We start from the raw sequence: 18171 nt of genomic DNA, 5'->3' as shown, positions 1-18171 counted from the left end.
CATGTATTAATAATAATAATAGGGACGAACTGTTGGGGTTTGCCATGCGGCCACTAATGCTAAAGGCCTCGTGCAGTCCCCTATCAACGCTACTTCTTATACGGAGCCTCGTGGAAGCGACTCTCCGCTTACGGCTTTATAATAAATCATCACCTCACAATGGATAGACCTTTAAGACATCCGTGCTCGTAGCCTTGTTCCACTCCCGGAGACCCTGAGTATTATTACTACAAGAGGCGCTCGCACTGGTACTAGGACGGATGTTTCGTGGCTAAAGGCTTCGCCAGCCACTAAGTCATAACTAGTGCTCGCACTAGAACCTTAAGCTGAACCAGGCCAATCCCTGTCCTGATGTTGGGTTATTGGTGGGAACGGGGAAAGTCAATCGGCGCCAGGCCCGAAAGAGAAAGCATCTTTTGCTTATTGAGCTCTTCTCATTGGCTGCGATATTCTCTTATCAGTCCCTCTGGCACATGTCCGGTTGCCCATTTCCCTCCTCCTCGCCCGTACTGTTCGTTTTCCCTTGGCCACGCCCTCTGGTGTACATGTTTGCTCTACTCGGATTTCTGTATTTGTTCCCAAATGTTATTCTTCAAAGCCCATACCATGTGTTGAGAGCGTTCAGAAACCCTGAAGACATCATTGGATCGTACTCACTTCGTCATCCACCGCCGACAACTCGGATTTCGCTGAGACAAAGACGGGGCATCCTTGTACTCAATTTCCTACACATTGATCCGCTTCGTCTTTGTCCATAACACCACATCCCACCAACACGCCATCCCCCACCTCCCACGCCGTTGACAGCCTCACTCGTCTCAGGCTCACATTTGTTTGCCTTCCTCGGTCACCTCTTCCTGATTAGGGCTACCCGATACCACATTGCGGCCTCTGAGATCATATCCGGGTGGCACAGGCATCGCGAATCCTATAGGCCCTGTGCTCGGTACCGGTCTCAAGTGTGGTTCTATCGACCACCTGCGCGTGCCCTTACGCAGTCACATCTTGCCGCATCTCGGGCTTGGTAACCGACAGTCACTCGGTCGATACATAATAAACGCTGGCTCCCCCATTCTGTAGAGGTTTGCGACACGAGGACGAATAGCCGTCTTCTTCCTGGCCTCCCACCAAACTACCCATGATGACCGCCAACTACTCGACCCAGACCTATACTATTCCTGAGAACAACCACTTCCTTGTCAGTCGTCAACCTTCTCCTGCTAGCTCCGCCTCCCCTCAGTCGCCTCGAATGCAAGACTACCTCCAACAACATGCTCCAAACCCGTACAAGCAGCTCCGGCCGCTCAAGTCGCCTCTTTACGTCCCTGCCGCCCTCCGTCCGACCGAGCATTTTTATACTCCGTCTCCTATGACACCGCCTAAGAGTTTGCAAGGCTCTTTGGATACTCTGGAGAATACCGAGCCTCGGGCGGCCAGTCCTGAGCACCAATACCCTATGGACCTGGAATCCTTCGATCCGGACTGGGTCCAGGAGGAGGAGCTCGGTGAAGTCACAGGCCCCCCCACCAAGGAACATTGGAAGGTATGTGACATGCGCAAGCGGTGTTGAAGGACTTTATAGTTCTTTGAGACACCTCAATGTGGGAGACTTCTTGCTAACACATCTCTATCTAGCCCGACGAAGCTTCCCCAAGCTGCGACTCGCCTGAATGCAGGTCGTCATTCAACTTATTTGTTCGCAAACACCATTGCCGGCACTGTGGCCATATCTTCTGCTCTTCACATACACCTTACACCATCCCTCTTGACCAATATGCGAAGTTTCATCCTGACGGTGTCGCCTCGCGGGCATGCGAAACTTGTCATCGTCAGTACCTGCGCTGGGACACGGCACGCTCAATCCGCCGCAAGAACAGCCAACACAGTAAGTATGAGGACTTCAACAGTGAAAGCGGTCCGCCTACGCCGCTGGCGGGCCCAGCAGGCCATCGTCGCATTCAGTCGGGCGGGCTCCGGGGAGTCAAACCTATCGCGGAAGTCGCAAACAGCGTTCCAAAGGACTGGCACTGGTCGACCTTCTGACCAACCTGAAAATGGATCACGTGATATGAGCCCGGAACCGAGAAGCCTGGGCTCGACGTTACTACGGACTTTCCCACCGCCGTCACCGGCCTTTCCCGAAATAACTGCGGCAACTCTCCCCAGATGGGAAACCCAGCCAGTATCCTCGACCCCAAAGTCAAATGGGCGCAAGTGACAAGGACGAAAGTTAATCCTGCATTGCCGAAACCTGGATCCTCGGGAGGGAAATTGGCACCTTCACGGGGAAAATGACGCAGACGGCCGCCTTTGCCGCTCATGATCCTGGACTTTCTTCACCCAGAGCCTAATGCTCTTCACGAATGGTCGGCGGTTATACGCGGGTGTAACTGGTCTGGCCTGATCTCATTCGCCATCCGACTGACCAGCAAGAGATGCCTGTTGTCGACAGGATGGACTTCAATGCAGTTTGCGTGCATGATGCATGGTGATACGATGTACAATCTCAGAATCCCGCCGAGTCGGGGTAGAGAGGTCTTGATAGGATTCAGTCTGAATCTGGACCTAAATCTAGGCTCTTCTCTTGTCTTGAACCTTCGCCGAGATCTAATTCTATGTTTCCCAGAACTGCTGGACACGACAGTATGAAATTTCGCATTCTTGACCACCAGCGACTCCAGCGGAACTCCCGCGAACGACTTGCGTCTGCGTTACACGACAGTGTAGCTAAGGCTCGGTTGGATGTATAGTCACCTCCCTCTGCTCCGCTGAGGGCCACAATCACAAACAGCTGTTCGGGGTATGCACGAATACAAGCACAAGCATAGGAGTCTTGCCAGAAAACATTCCGGGTTGTGAGTCTGGCCGGCTTGAATGATAACGGATCTTCCGACGAAACAAGTTTACTCTCGCGTTCACCTCCTGGTCTTTGCGCCCAAGGGACTGGGGTGCATATGTCTGCCTCCCGCCCCTGTCCCCTGCTACGACGTTGGTCTCGGGATGATTTCGATAACATGTGCAAAACGTGGCCATATGTCATGCATTGATCTTGGAGCATGAAAAGTGAAGCTTGACATGTGAGAGGGCCATTTGGTGTCGGTTGCCATTTGATGCTTTTCAATGCAGTGGGTGGCCATGTGATATTGCTTGACTTTGATGCCAATTGGGCATGGTATTGTTTTCGCATTGTGTTTTAGCTGCATGGCGTTGGAGGCTGTTTTGTCGCTGATTCGGTAGAGGACCGGGAGTATTCATTTCTCTGACGGCTCTTATGCTTTTTCCGTACCCTTGGACTGAATACGGGAAACGACTAGATCAGAACTACAGGTAGATTAGATTAATGTCATAAGGAGATAGATCTGGGGAGGGAGCATTTGATAGCGTGTTGTTTGTTTCGTCTCCTTTTGCCCAAAAGAAAAAGTGAATAGATTGATGAAAAGAACGTTTATTGGCCGCTGTTCTTACTACCACGAACCCTTTCCAAGGCTTGCCACTTGCGCCTTCCTTGTATACCATACGAGGATGGAACCCCACCACCACTGGTATTGTCCTGATGAAATGGGAAGCAAAGAGCTCTCCGTAGGTGATACTCGTATCCACCTTTCTCCGGCGATTCGTAGTTCGTGTATACGTAGATATACACTCACTCGCCGGCACACGTCCCGTATCTTTGTCGTCGTGCGTGTAGTGTGATCGCGGGGGGAAGGAAATGTTTGTCCTTCTGTGCACATCTGTCGTTGTCGTCGTCAGTATTTTCGGGGTTTCCGGCATATCATCGACCCATCCCCCCACCCAACCGACACCTTTCAATTGACCCGGACGATATTCTTCATGTCGAGCCAACATCGACCGGGGCCCAAGGTCTTTTGGTGTCGACGTTAACCCATCAACTGACCCAGATCCTCAGGCGGCCACCGCGTCTGGGCAAAGGTCAAACAGCGCTTGATGCTCTGGAGGAACTTGCGGGTGGCCTCGTCGGCCATGATGTGGGCCTGCTTGCCGTCGCTGGTCTCGTGGAGCTTCTCGCGGGCGGAGCGTTCGTGGATGCCGACCATGGTGACGCCGATGGGCCAGGCGGCCTTGCCGATCGAGAGCGTCAGGTACTTGTCGTTGGCCTCGACGTAGCGGCGGGCCTGCGCGGACCGCACGATCTGGCAGATGGGCTCGAGCAGGCCGTGGTCGAGGTCGGCGCGCTCGAACCGCCGGAACAGCGGCGCCAGGTCCTTGAGGACCTGCTGGTACGACGCCTGCGCCGCCTTGCCCGACGACGACGCCTTGACCGCCGTGTCGCGCGACGCCAGCGCCGACGCCCATTCCGTCAGCAGCAGCGTGAAGTACGACGCCAGCTGGCGGTACAGGTAGCCGTGCGCCGCCGCGTCGCTTGCGGGCGGCAGCGTCGACGGGATCAGCATGTCCTTTTCGGCGACGGGCTCGAGCGTCGTCGGGATCGGACCGCTGCTGAGTTTGGGTTTGGCGGCCAAGGACGATTTCGCAGATGTGAGTGCGTAGTATCGCTTCAAGCGTGACGTGTGCGGTTCGTCGTACAGTGCCGCCGGTTCGTTCAGGGAGCGCAGTTTGCTCCGTAACTCGTCGTCGGCGATGTCTACTTGGTCGCCTGCAGGTGTCGGTGTGGTTGATGATGTTGAGGTCGATGTCGGGGGTGGTGGTGTCTTGCCTTCAGAATCGAGGTCAGGAAGACCTAGTCGTTTCCGTCGCTTGCGTTCTTCCTCTCGTTCTTCTGCTTCGCGACGCCGCCGCGATTCTTCGGCCAGTCGACGTTTCTTCTCTTCTCGGGCCGCTGCGCGCGCCGCTTCCTCTTCTTCCAGTTTGCGCTTCTTGGACGCTCGCTCTTCTCGCTCTGCTTCGAGCCGCGCTTGTTCGGCCGCGTAAGCTGCTTCGCGTGCTGCTTCCAGTTCGGCGCGGCGGAGGTACTTTTGAGCGGGCGATTGTGATTCGGATGACTGGTCTGGCGATTTGGACGGCGCCGGTTTCGGTTTGGATTTGGCGATTTGCGCCGCCATTAATGATTTGAAGTCCATCTTGTATGAGACTTACTGGCCAGAGAGACTGTCGGAGGAATTCAAGAGAAGAGCAGCGCTGGGAGTCGTGATTGTTAGTAGAGAACGCAGTGAACACTCGGGGAAAGATTTTCTCCAAGGCTGCGATGTCACTTGCTGGTGCCAAAAAGACAAAAGGTTAATAAGAGACCCCGGGACAGACGCTGCGGCCACGTTTTGCGGGGACGTCAAGACGGGCAACTAAACAACTGAGTCATGCTACAGACTCCTGTTCCTCCTCGGCATGCTGAACTGGAGATTGAATTCCTGCGCTTTACTGCTTTACTAAATACTTGTAGCCGGTCGGTGGCCTTGCCGAGTCCTCCTGCGGCACCATCGTGACCCGGCGCCTAACGACACCCCATTGGCATCGGTGGGCTCTTGAACGTCAGGCCACCCAATCTTAATGGGGATCTTAGGTAAAAGTCGCTCTGACTAGGCATTGCCAACGTCTACAAAACGCTGTCTTTCCGCGTGAACCAGGACTGCTGCAACAAAAAAACACACACACAAAGAGGACCAATCGTGGTTCCATTCCAACTTGGAGTGTTCCCTTTCCCTCTCAATTGGAACATAATGAAGCAAACACAGAGCTATTCCGCAGACCAATATGTTCGCGACAGTGGCTTTCCTCTCAGCTTTTTGTGTCGATGTTGCTGTGTCAACAACGCAGACGCCGCGATGAGGGAAGAAATCGAGGAGCATCATCTGCGTACCAAGACCCGGCCAGGAACAATCGTCGGTCGCCCGGCTGGTCGGGAAGCCTATGTCGGAAAGTCAGCGATGAAGTATGAGCAGCAACCGCAAACCCAGGACCGGGCAGGGGAGAACGCGTAGACGGACCACCCAGGTTGTGCATGAAGATATTGAACATGACGGGATCGAACAATGATTTATCATGTCTGATACGACAAAGCTGGGATTCCGAAGGCATTAGGGACTCACTCGAGTGAGGACGTCCGGATCAGCAATATCACGCCTAGGATAAAGTAAAGATTGCCCACGGACTGCTGATGAGGCTCGCTCAGTGACATCTGTCACCCATTGCTATTGCTCTGGTCGGCACTGTACCCCAACAGTGTGAATGAGCACCAAAGAGGGGGCTTTCCACATGCACAACCTAGCGGCATTTGAGTGATGGGGTTCAGGATGGTAAAGCAGAGAGGCGGAAATGTTGCACAACGTATATCTAGAGGGCGTGGAAGGAGGTTTTGAAGAAGGGACTCTAACACTTCGACACATGATTCTGTGAGACCCGAATTGGGTAGTTGCCTGGTCTGAATAGAATGAGATACGTAGCTTAATGATGATTAAGACTTCAGGCAATAAGAACGGGCATTGATATGGGGACAGATGCCTCTCCACGGGAGTATAGGCAGGGAGAGGTATTTGCACACCTATTGGTAGGCTGCGAAGACCACCTAAAGAGCGGGAAGTCTCATCCAACTGGGTACCCATTTAGGTACCTGGAGGTAGTGGCTTCACTCCCGTCGGCTTGTACAGGGAGCAACCGAGCACAACAGCAATGATCTCATTTCCAGGACGGTACACAAAAACTCAACATCAACATCCATTCAACGAGACCTGACAGCTTTATTCCGAGCAGTTTGTCTTACACAACCTTTCACACCTGGATCATTTCCCAACCTTCAACATTGCTCTGGTGAACCCTGACTCCCTTCTTGACTGACAAGAATTGACACCACCCTGCCAACCTGAACCCTCAATTGAGCACCGTAGCTAAGGTGCTACGCCCCTCATGCAAGTTCATCTCCGTCATGCACTGGAATCTTCGAAATGTCATCCTCGTTCACAACCCGAAGCTCCAGAGTCTCTTATGGCGGCAGTCTAATAGGTCAGGTTTGTTCGGCCTCGATCTGCCAACGTACGAGGTAGGCTGACTTCAGGAGGAGATGAGTAGCTTCGTGCTGGCCTCGCTAATGGCGGGTTGTGCGACAGCATAGGCACGAGTCTGTTTGCATTTCTTGCTTCAACAATGGTTAGCCGGCATTTCTATCAAGAGGACACGCACGTACCGTCAACAAAGGTAGGGGCCCCCGGCCAACGACTCTCATATTGGGGCAGGACCGTGTGTCTTCGCCGATACAAATCTAGTTTGTAAAGCCCAATGATCAATGGTGGTATTGCAAGGAAAAGAGAGATGATTCCAGTCACTGCCTCGACAGACAGTGCCATTGCTTCCCAGGTAGGACAATGCTCTTGTCAATCGCCAGCTGTACCAGATATGCAAGAATGCAGAGACACGAAGAAGCCATTGCGAGACTTTATCGTTTTTCCCTTTGGCTCCATCTGCACCAAGTTGAATCGACACTCTTCCCTCCTCTTTCCCGCAAACACTATCATATTGCACGTTTGGCCGGTGAGGCTGTGGTCAGAGCTACTCATCCATTCCCTTCGCAGGCCATTGGCCAATGCCCGAAAGTGCGCATCCACATCCATTGGAACGCCACGCGCGGATGACGCCCCTGTTCAACACCGTCCAGGACTTCCTCGACCCCTGCTCGCACTTTCTGCATTCACCAAGCCGCCGATCAACACCGTCCAGGACTTCCTCGACCCCTGCTCGCACTTTCTGCATTCACCAAGCCGCCGATCAACACCTGTCGTGCTTTGTCTCGCGGCATTGAGCTGTCATCCGGGGTTCGCTTCTCGCATGGGCGAAGTTAGGCAGCTGCGCACTTTCGGTATCGACCAATGAGATTTCTCGCCAAATGCAAGGCAGACCGCCAACTAAAGCTGCCAGCGCCAGGAGATCATCTTGGGACCGCAGGTACATGATGTCCGACTCTACTTTGCATTCTGTTCTTCTGCTTTCATAACACAGCTTGCACGCATACCAGAACTTTATCGTTGGTTGCTGTTCCCTTATTGAGCGAGACTGTACTTGAGCGTAAATCACACAGGGCTGCACCGCTGGTCGCCATAATGACGTCTTCGGTTCGCGGGCCTGACGAGGAGGAATGGTTGTCACACAAGCCATTCATCAAGAAATACTACATCGAAGAAGGTCGCACACTAAACTGGGTGAGGGAGGAGCTTATGAAACAGTATTCGTTTGATGCTAGGTGAGAGAAAAGGCGCGTCTACCATGTGCCCCAGCTAACACCGCCGTACAGCACGGATCAGCACAAGAGAAAGTTGAAGTCATGGGGTTTCATCAAAAACTGTAAAGCTTCTGACTGGCGGGGGGTGGGCAAAGCCATAAATCGTCGTGGCTTGAAGCAGGACGCCGCGCAAGTGAAGATGTACGGTAGAACTGTGAGCAAAGCGAAGGTTGCACGTGGAATAAGGAGACACGACATGCCATCAATGAAGCGTAAATGGAGTACAGGTAAGTCTCCCAGCTTCTATACACGCAAAAGTGTGAGCTAATGGTATCAGGCTCAAGTCCATGGACGCCCGACCATGTCCTGATTGCGAAGCCTTCTCCACAGAATCGGGTGCATCTCCGGCTTGACCTGCCAGGTTTACGTCTTCTCGAAAGGATACTGTACCAATCCAATTCTTTCGCAAACCACAAATCTCAACCTAGCTCTCGCCCTGCAGATAGTTCGGGATTGATAGCAACTTCATACCGTCCCGGCTTCAGAGTAGAGCCTTCAGACAGTGCCGCACAGGCAACTCAGGTCCCAATAGCCAACTCCTTGAATTACGAACAGACCAGGCAAGAACAATCTCAATATCCATCGACTGTCTCTCATGAAGCAGAGGGTTATGATCATTTCACTGAGCAGTCTCCTTCAACAATAGTGGCTCCGCTCCTTGCGGAAACTCATTGTGAGGCCTTTCTTCCACAAGAATCAGTCCACCTGCTCGACGCGTGCAAGTCACAACTATGTTCACCAGGACTGGTCGGCGACCTGGCCCTCATCGGGTATGCTATATATTTTCTTTCCAACAATCATTTATCCTACAATCAACTTCGCCCCTTCTTGGACTTCATGGTCAACAAGCCTCTTTCACAGCTCCGTCACGCTCTGTCCTCAATCCACTCTCAGTCTTTACAGCCCTTGCTGGACCGCGTCCTGCTTTATGCCGCAATGCACGACCGAGTGGAAGTATTAGATCTTCTTTGTCATTACGGATATGACCTGAGCAGGACAATTCGGGGTGAATTCGAATCGAAACCCACCACGGCAATGCACAAAGCTCTCGAGTGTAAAGATGTTGCCTTTTGCAACAGACTCATCGAATTGGGCGTCAATCTTACGGCAACTCCCCTCCTGGATGAGTGGGATGGCATGGACACTAACAGGATAGATTGGACGGGCAAGATGCCCTATGAGACGAGTACAATTTTCTTGGCTGCAGAGCATCTCCCAGACCTCGTAATAGCGCAACTTCCGAATCTTGCACCTTCTCTTGCTGGAAACCTTCTCCCAGTTGCGGTTCAAGCTGGGATGGATATGACCGGAATTGCTGGACTCCTCTCAAACGGCGCTGATATCAATGGAATCGACGGTAAACTATGGACGGCTTTACATTATGCTATATCTCGAGAGGATGTGTCGCTGACACAGTATCTTCTAAACAATGGCGCCTGTCCTGACGGTCGGAGCATAAGAAGCAGGAGAACCGGGAGAAGTGTTGTGCCGTTGGATGCACATACGTTCTCGGACGACGACTGGCGATCATCATTCCTCTTCACCCCTTTGATGCTATCAATTCAACTCGAAAACTCCATACTTTGTGAAATACTCATCAAAGCTCGTGCTAATGTAAACTTATCGATGGAAGAGCGGTTACTCGATTTCTTCCTTCATGACACGCGAGCTCCTTACCAAAGTTACCTTTGCGTTGAAGATATCGATGATTACGAGGTAATTGACTTCGGGTTTTGGCCGTGCACCAAGGACTTTTCGTTGAGCATATGGGATGAAGACCATCATCCTTTCCGCATGCGGACAGCCCTAGAACTTGCCGCAGCTCACGGTTCCACTATGACGCTCGAGATGCTGTTGCAGAACTGGGCCGACTTATCGCGAAATTACACAACTTCGCCACTGGCGTTGTCTGCTGCGTTTGGCCAAGTTCAGGATGTCCAACTATTGTTGGATTATGGAGTACCTCCCGAGAATGTTGCAGATGGAAAGTGTGAACTTTCCCCCTTGCGGGTGGCCTGCCTTCGTGGCCACGCCGAAATCGTGTCAACACTCATTGAAGCAGGAGCTTGCGTCGATGGACCCTGTGAAGGACCAACTCCATTGCAATGTGCTGCGTCGAAGGGAAACGTTGACGTTGTAAGATTATTGCTGAACAGAGGTGCAGGCCCAGACGCGGCTCCTGATGAACATTATGGATTTACAGCCCTCCAAGCTGCACTTGACCATCACCAAACCAAAGTAATCGACTTCCTCTTGGAGTATGGGGTCAATTTAACTGCCCCTGCTGGGTTGGGAAGTGAGTATGCGGTATTACGTTCTGCTATTGAAATGAGGCACTTAGACCTCTTCAATGGACTCATCTGTGCTGGCACTGGTGGCCGTACTGTTGAGTGGAATGGAGACCATAATTGGGACCTTCTTCTGTCAATGGCTCCAGGAGCATCCTGCAATGATTACTTGTTGTTACTCCATGGACAATTCGATTTCGACCAAAGGTTGCAGAATGGGCGAACCTTTGCAGAGGATGCGCTTCTCGAGGCGGCTTCATGTAGGCGCTATGAATGCATCAAAATTCTGCTCAGACAAACGCATAATTTTAGGCCCGATATTCTTACACAAGCCCTCAATTCATTGACGCCATGGTCCTCTGATCAGTGGGATGTTGTAATGGAATTACTTGATCGGGGTGGGAAAGTCTGTGGGCGAGAGGGTGAATCTTCGCCATTAATTTTTCAGGCGGAGACTCTCCAGCTTATGGGAGCTTTAATTGCGAAGGGGGCGAATGTCAATGAGCCCCGATCCTCTTACAATTCCGACAGCATGACAGCATTGCAACTCGCAGTCGAACGACAAGACATGCCTATGGTTGAGTTTCTGCTCGGAAAGGGGGCGGAAATCAATGTAGCACCAGGTGGCACGCGGACAGCTCTTCAGATGGCCAGCTCAAGAGGGAGCATACCAATGGTCGAGTTCTTGCTCAGTAAAGGGGCAGATATCAATGCACCACCAGCGCGAGAATGGGGCCGGACAGCTCTTCAGGAGGCCAGTGAAAACGGGAACATGTGCATGCTGAAGTTCTTGCTTAGAAAAGGGGCAAATATCAATGCACCACCTGCGCCGCATTATGGGCGGACAGCTCTGCAGGCGGCCAGTGAGAAAGGGAACAGCATCATCATTAAGTTTCTCCTCGATCATGGAGCGGACGTAAACGCTCCCGCTTGCATGAAACGTGGAGTGACTGCACTCCAGGCGGCTTCTATCCGAGGGTATATTGGGATTGCTGAAGTTCTCCTCCACGCCGGCGCTGACATAGGTGCACCTGCTGCCCAGGAGGACGGCAGAACTGCGCTCAACGGTGCAGCAGAACATGGTCGATTGGACATGGTGAAGCTTTTGCTCGACAACTATCGGGTCAAAGATGGGGAATCACTGTCCCAGCTTTGTGACGAGGCTACTCAATACGCGAGGAGAGAGTATCACTGGGGAGTCGTCGAGCTTCTCGAGAAGTATCAGCGGCCACCAAACTTCAGTCCGTGAGCATCCGGAGCATGAAATGAAGATTACTTGTTGTCAAGTCAATCAGCAATAGGTTCAACACACGCAGAGAGCAAGGCATGATACGAGAAATTTTGCGAAACGACAAAAACTCCAAACATCAATGGTCTCGTTAACCATTGATGGTGGAGAAACCCCGGGATGGGATTTTTTATCCTTCGAAAAGGGGCCCTCCGGAGGTGGCCCCAAGGGAGGGGGGGAGGGAGGGCTGGACTCTTGGTTACACGGATCGGAGGCCTCGGAAAACGTAAACGCCTTTGGGCAGGCCTTGAATGCAGAAGGACACGGTCTATGAGGAGCAAGGAATCGACGTCTCGCAGTGCGGCCGTGATTCGGTCTCGGGTTCGATCGCCTAGGAGGGTCGAGTTGCACAGATTGTCGCTTTCGCGGTTGCCGTTGAACCATCTGGCCGCATCTAGGGGTCTTGGTGTTGGGAGTCAAATTTGGGATGTTCACCACATATACGATCACATTATTTCAGGTGGTTGATTGGCTGTTGGACGCGACGAAGGGGTGAAGACGCGAAGAGGTTGCCGTTGTGCTTCACTTGTTTTAAGGGGGCCCACGCGCGTTGGCCGCACCGTAAGGACATGGCTCAAACAGCAAAAGAACAAGAGATGGGGTGAGGATGACGAGAACGGTGGGAAAGGATGTGACTTGCTCTTATGGCTGCGTCGGTGGTCGTCCAACGACGCTTTTATAACGATGGTAATGACAGTAACGAACTTCATGCGACGTATGGACTCTAACCCGATCAAGATTCAAGATACCGGGCGACTGTTTTGCGAGGGACTTTGACCGTATCGGCCATGGAGCAACGGAAATATGGTCGTTGGATCATAATTTGGATGATCTGGACTCCGGCCACCCGTCAGGGGCGGATATGGAGCTGGTCAGCCTGCATTTTATGCCGCGGCAATCACGACAACACTGGAAGGCAGAAGAAGAAGGTCAGGTGTACGAGTAACGAATAAGCAAGTACTCGCAACGGGCCTTGCATTTCGGAGTTCTGGTAGAGTAGAACAGTAATGCCGCGACATGCGACCAGATATATGATGATAACGGAACGTAGAGAATAGGATATGACATGGACATTCTCTCCATTTTTTGACATGGTCGATTGATCGATTGATCTAGGGACTCGATGGCTTCCTTTCGTATCTCGAGATATACAAACTCCGATCAAGTAGATACGGTAGGGTAGTAAGTAAGCTGAGGTCATCAATCGATCACTCATTCTTCTAAGGTCCTCTCCATCCTTGGTCCGTCATCGTCGCCCTTTTCCGCCTTTTTTTCCGCTTCCTTGTCGTCGAGATGTTGCCCGACCCAAACAAATCGTCGACAAGAACAAAAAGGAAAGAAGGAAAGACCTCTTCCTACTTACTGTACGTATTTCTCACCGATACCTCTCTGCACCGCAGGTCTCGCGGCGATCCGGTCGATCCACTTCAACAGGTGCGGGAACGGCTTCATGTCCTCGGCCGTGAAGCCGCTGCGTTCCCATCCCTTGATCCACGGCCAGGTCTTGATGTCGGCCACGCTGTATTTGCCTTTCCCCTTACCTGCGAGGTAGTCGCGGGGACCGCCGGTGTAGATTCCCGACAGACGGATTTCGAGCACGCCGTAGACGCGGAGTGTTTCGTTCTTGTACCTGTTTATAGCGTCTGATTCAAAAGAAGAAAAGTAACATGTCAGTGACCGAACAACGGGTGAGGGCATGGCTACTACAGGGTGGGATGGTTCGATATATAGCTCAACAATTCACAAGGTTGAGCAAACGTCAAAAGGTCAAAAGGTCAAAACAAATAACACGAATGCAACGAGAACACAGTCCTCAAAACACGGCAGGCTCGTTTTGTTTGTACTCACATGGGATCTTCTCAGGTGCAGCACGGGTGAAATGGTTGACCTGTCCCTGGTACGGGGCGCCGCCGCCGTGCCAGAAGAACATCCACTGCAGGGCCTCGTTGCGCTCGAGCTCGTCCTTGAAGCCGAAAACGTCGTCCTTGTCGTAGAACTTGACCAGATACAAGATCTGCGCCGACGTCTCGATGACCGGGAACGGCGGCGACTGCGAGTTGTCGACGAGCGTGGGGATCCTGCCGTTCGGATTGAGCCGGAGGAACCACTCCTTCTTCTGCTCGTTGGTCGAGATGTTGATCAGCGTCGTGCCCCATTCCGTGCCGTACAGGTCGTGCAGCTCCTCGAGGATGATCTGCGTCGCCTGTCCGTTGGGCGTGTTCTGCGTGATCAGGTGCAGGCCCTTGGCCGACGAGACCTCCTTGGGTGTTTCGGCGATGTAGAGATTTGACGAGGAAGCCATGGTTGTTGCGGTGACAGTGGAGAAGAGTCTAGCGTTTGGATTCCGAGGACGAACTCGTGTGCGACTGATAAGAGTCCGCAGACGATCGATCGGTGCGAGGGTGAGCGAAGATGCTGCTGCTGCTGCTGCTGTTCCTTTCGTTCTTGTTTGATGTAGTCCTCTGTGTGAATACAGGTGTGAAGCTGCTGACGATCTTGAAGTCGAGGATAATGTTCTACCAAGAGAAAGGCACCAGTTCATACGGGACAAGGAGAAAAAAGAGGAAGAGAAAAAAGGAGAAGAACAGCGAAGGTTTCAAGTAAAAAGAAGTAGTTAAATCTATGCTTCTGCCAAACCAATTGCGCAATCTGAATCTCTCTGCGCGGAATCGTTAAACTGCGTCCGATACCATCATGTATTTGTAAGGTGAGGGGTAAATCGCGAACGAAATGTTTCGAACTCTGTGGTGTTTTTCCCCAATTCGGACGTTTATACGCCTGAATCCCGAAATGTCGTCATCCAACGACCCCTCGGTAACAATGCCCGCCGGCGGATTGATTTTCCTTCCCGAAGTCCCTCGATCCATGAGGAGTGCTCGCTCTCATACTACCCAGCCTACAGATTACAGAGTATCTCTCGTATAAATCCTATCAATACCATATACCAGATCCAAATGCTATGTGTAGTAATCGTATCCGCAAGGGACAATCCTTCATATCAAAGGATAGTCCCAAGCATCGATAGAAAAAAAAAGGGTAACAAGATCGTTGTATCAAGTTCATGATGACCATTTCCAGTCTTTCTTCAATTCAAGTTCAGTTTTTCCTGTCGGCCAGCCATGGTCCTTGTTCAATTTGTCTAGGACTTTAAGCAACGCCTTCTGTTCCATGAGGTCGGTGAAATGAGTTCCACACACGGCTACTGCCATGTAAGCCTGCACCATTGCGGGCCTTGACGAGGGATTGGACATGGCCATGCCGCATATTCGAATCACGGTTTCTCTTGATTCCTTCCTGACATGCTCCAGCGCCGCCGAAGATCCGGGCCCAATTCGCGGCATGTTCGGGTTGTATGCCGTCAGCAATATCTTTGCAAGTTCAAGGTATAACAGACCCGTCACATGGATTTCGTCCATGTACCAAATATGAGGGAAACACTCCCCCTTGCCTCGGTCGGGTTCCTGGTAATGAATGGGCGCAAACGACAGCGGCTTGGCCTGCTCCCATTGCGTTTCAAAGTGCTTGAGTTCGTTCCATCGCTCGATCTGTGTCAGGTGTGGCATGGTCGTGGCTCCATTGAAGCAATATTGCAGCACATTGGCACAGTGGTAGAGATGCCGGTCAGCCCAAACAAAATCCTCAACCTCATCAAAGCCTTGTAGGATGGTCCATGGTTCTAGGGGTAGGCGAACCGCCCGTTGCTTGAGAAACGCCGTGGTAGTTTCCTGTCGAAGGGCATTCCGGAATGCGGCATGCTGGAAACTCCTCAGGTAGGACAGTGTGTTGGCGTAAATTCCTGCTGCTAAACCCGGCCGAAGGAATTCCTGATTCTGACCCGTGTCCAAGATGTGTGAATACGGAGAGGACTGGGCAGTCACAAACACCTGGAAGGGGCGGAGGAATGTATCGCTGTCCGAGCTCATGAATGTCGTGTCGATCTCCTCGTAGTACCGAAGAATAACAGTAGCGGCGAGCAGATTTTCATCCCGGACGCAATCTTGATCATTTGACAGTTTGAGGAGGTATGCAATACATGCGTTGTGGTATTTCACGGCCGTTTCCTGGGTCAATTTCGGCAAGGGAATGTCATTGTACTTGACAAGTCCATCAGCCGATCGATACTGTCTATTGTTGGCCAGATGCCGTGACGCAGCGGTGAAGATGGCGTTCAAGAGCGGAGGGCATCTCCTTGCACGTTGCGGCACTGTGAGGGCAAAATGTCGAGCTGGATCTCCAACATCAAACTAGTCACGGTCAGCTTGCATCTAGAGCGCTAGGGCAGCCTTATCTTACCCAGCCTGAGAGCTGGTCGATGTAATAGCGCATCAGACAGGCACATTGAGTCGTGGTGTAGATGTTTGGCCAATAAAAGTCTTCCTTCCATACCGCCGGTGAGAGCAAGGCGTCATCTGGAATGATGGCAGCAGCGGAATCCGCCAAACGACGATATTCTGCTTCCACCACCTTTGAAACATGACGTCCTTCGTCCATTGAGACGATACCGTTCAAGCCCACGGGACTAAAGGTTTTAGGCGGGGTGGTGTAGATTCGGTACTTGTGTGCGCTGCTGGAACCACGAACAGGGTCGTAGACTCCTTGTTGCCATTGCTCGACGCCGGTACTCTGTCGGAAAAGAGTCGAGTCAGCTGTCCGCCGTCTCTTGCTGTCATCTGCGGGACGTACCAGGACCGTCTCAATATTTGAGGTCGTCGGGGACAAGAATGGCGGGACGTCCGAAGACTGTCCACTATGCACAGTCGGCGATAAGCCCACATCAACAGAACTGTCGAGCCGTGTGTATGGCTCAAAGCTTGCATTGCCTTGCTTTTGCTCCTCCCCGACCGGTCTGGCGCAGTTGACCGCAAAGTCGTCTTGAGCATAGTAGTTTTCCAGTTCCGGACCTTGATCGACGAATTGAAATTTCGCTGGATAAGAAACGACGGTTAGCGCGGTACGGCCGGGCTTGTGGCTGGAACATCCAAGGGATACACGGCATAAAGGACATTGCCAGCGTGTCACTCTCAAGTGTGACAAGGTACGGAGTCGGAAAGGACACGATGTGATTAGACGACGTGACAGTGCAGGAGGTATAAGAGACGGGTTGAGGCATGGCTGAGAAGTCTCGATGCCTTCCACGCCCACTTGACGGACCTTTGATCTGATTGCTTCCAGGTTGCACACACTTACCATTCTTGGTCTGCGCCAGCCATGTCTGGGCCCCTGGGAAGTTTTCATCGTAACGGGCGCTGGACCCATGGCGGAACTTGAGCTTTCCCCTTCCCCTCCGGCACCTGCCACCCAGACGTTCACATTGTTTGCACCTGGGGTTGTCGTCGCCTAGAAAGGTCAGCCTAGTTGAATCGATGGTGCACCAAGGCCGCCTGCTGTCATTGTACTCCGCGACCCCCATCCGCCTGTCGCACGGCGCATTTGCATAAGACGGAGGGCGCGCGCGAAGAAGGCAACAGCAGAACTGAGGAGCATGTCTCGAGTCGGTTTGGGCTCGACTTACACTTCAAGTGGCGCTCTTTTCAGGTAATGTGTCAGTCAGGGAAGTGTGCTGGCTGGCAGGAGAGAAGCCAGACATACCTCTGCATTCCTGGCATGGATCCTCTATTTTGATTCCCGAATTTGGCATAGAGACTTGGTCAGGCAAACACGCGGAGGACGGACGACAAAGTTAGGGAGTTGAGAAAGCCATGTCAAAGTAGGGAACAAGTTGCCATTAACGAGCATTAAAGGCAAGTTGGAACAGCATGAGAGAAGGAGTCTCGACGGCCACACCAAGCGTAGCAAACGTGCAGTGCCAATCGGATGGCGCGAAAGAGTTCAGAATCTCCCAGACCCCGCGATTGTTGTGCGTTTTCGTTTGGAAGCTGCTGAGGGCGAGCTTTGGTGTGATGCCTGGGGCGACAAGGGTTGGAGCACTTTGTTGATGGAATTGAGTGCGAACAATCCGGGCATTGTGTGCGGATGTCGGGCGGTCTGGGTCTCACTCCTTACTAGTTAGTCAAGTCACCAAGTGTCCTACAGCGTCCAAGCTCTACCACCCCAAGCAAGCAAACTCGATGCTCGCCTCTCCCGAATTCCATCACCCTCTGCCCAACACCCCGTCCTCACCCTGGACTGACGCCGGCCTATTGAGCTTGGTGACTCCTGAACCTCCCTTTCACGCTTCAGACATCAAAGCCAGGCTCACTAGCTAAGCTAGGCTGCGTCTTCCGGCACCACCCAGAGGCGCATCCTAAATCTAATCCTTACCACAGCCTTGTCGTTTTTCAATTATCTACAGGGCCAAGTTGCCGCCCAACTGTGCTTGCTTACGGTCCTTGTGTGACCACATCTCGCTTAGAGTGGACTCATGGGGTGACACGTCGAAATGTTCCCCGTGCTCGGAAATCACTACGGCATGT

At 52.4% G+C, this 18171-nt stretch overlaps 5 protein-coding genes across 5 annotated transcripts; 2 read left to right on the top strand and 3 right to left on the bottom strand.

The window, feature by feature from the left end:
* Positions 1–1141: 1141 nt before the first annotated feature.
* Positions 1142–2043, top strand: PV08_03552 (uncharacterized protein; the record flags this gene model as incomplete). Its single annotated transcript, XM_016377904.1, has 2 exons — positions 1142–1543; positions 1636–2043. 2 exons carry the CDS (start codon positions 1142–1144, stop codon positions 2041–2043), a joined length of 810 nt encoding a protein of 269 aa, XP_016239474.1.
* A 1835-nt stretch (positions 2044–3878) lies between these two features.
* Positions 3879–5039, bottom strand: PV08_03551 (uncharacterized protein; the record flags this gene model as incomplete). Its single annotated transcript, XM_016377903.1, has 1 exon — positions 3879–5039. The coding sequence occupies one exon, from the start codon at positions 5037–5039 to the stop codon at positions 3879–3881; it is 1161 nt and encodes a 386-aa protein (XP_016239473.1).
* Positions 5040–8003: 2964 nt separating this feature from the next.
* On the top strand, positions 8004–11719 carry PV08_03550 (uncharacterized protein; the record flags this gene model as incomplete). The annotated part of the gene is made up of 3 exons (XM_016377902.1): positions 8004–8143; positions 8195–8409; positions 8460–11719. 3 exons carry the CDS (start codon positions 8004–8006, stop codon positions 11717–11719), a joined length of 3615 nt encoding a protein of 1204 aa, XP_016239472.1.
* Positions 11720–13117: 1398 nt separating this feature from the next.
* On the bottom strand, positions 13118–14060 carry PV08_03549 (uncharacterized protein; the record flags this gene model as incomplete). Its single annotated transcript, XM_016377901.1, has 2 exons — positions 13118–13401; positions 13607–14060. The coding sequence occupies 2 exons, from the start codon at positions 14058–14060 to the stop codon at positions 13118–13120; spliced, it is 738 nt and encodes a 245-aa protein (XP_016239471.1).
* A 757-nt stretch (positions 14061–14817) lies between these two features.
* On the bottom strand, positions 14818–16968 carry PV08_03548 (uncharacterized protein; the record flags this gene model as incomplete). Its single annotated transcript, XM_016377900.1, has 3 exons — positions 14818–16002; positions 16052–16727; positions 16946–16968. 3 exons carry the CDS (start codon positions 16966–16968, stop codon positions 14818–14820), a joined length of 1884 nt encoding a protein of 627 aa, XP_016239470.1.
* Between the last annotated feature and the right edge of the window lie 1203 nt (positions 16969–18171).

This window comes from Exophiala spinifera (genome assembly GCF_000836115.1).
Source record: "Exophiala spinifera strain CBS 89968 unplaced genomic scaffold supercont1.2, whole genome shotgun sequence".
Taxonomy (NCBI): domain Eukaryota; kingdom Fungi; phylum Ascomycota; class Eurotiomycetes; order Chaetothyriales; family Herpotrichiellaceae; genus Exophiala; species Exophiala spinifera.
This window is presented reverse-complemented; position numbering and strand designations above follow the sequence as displayed.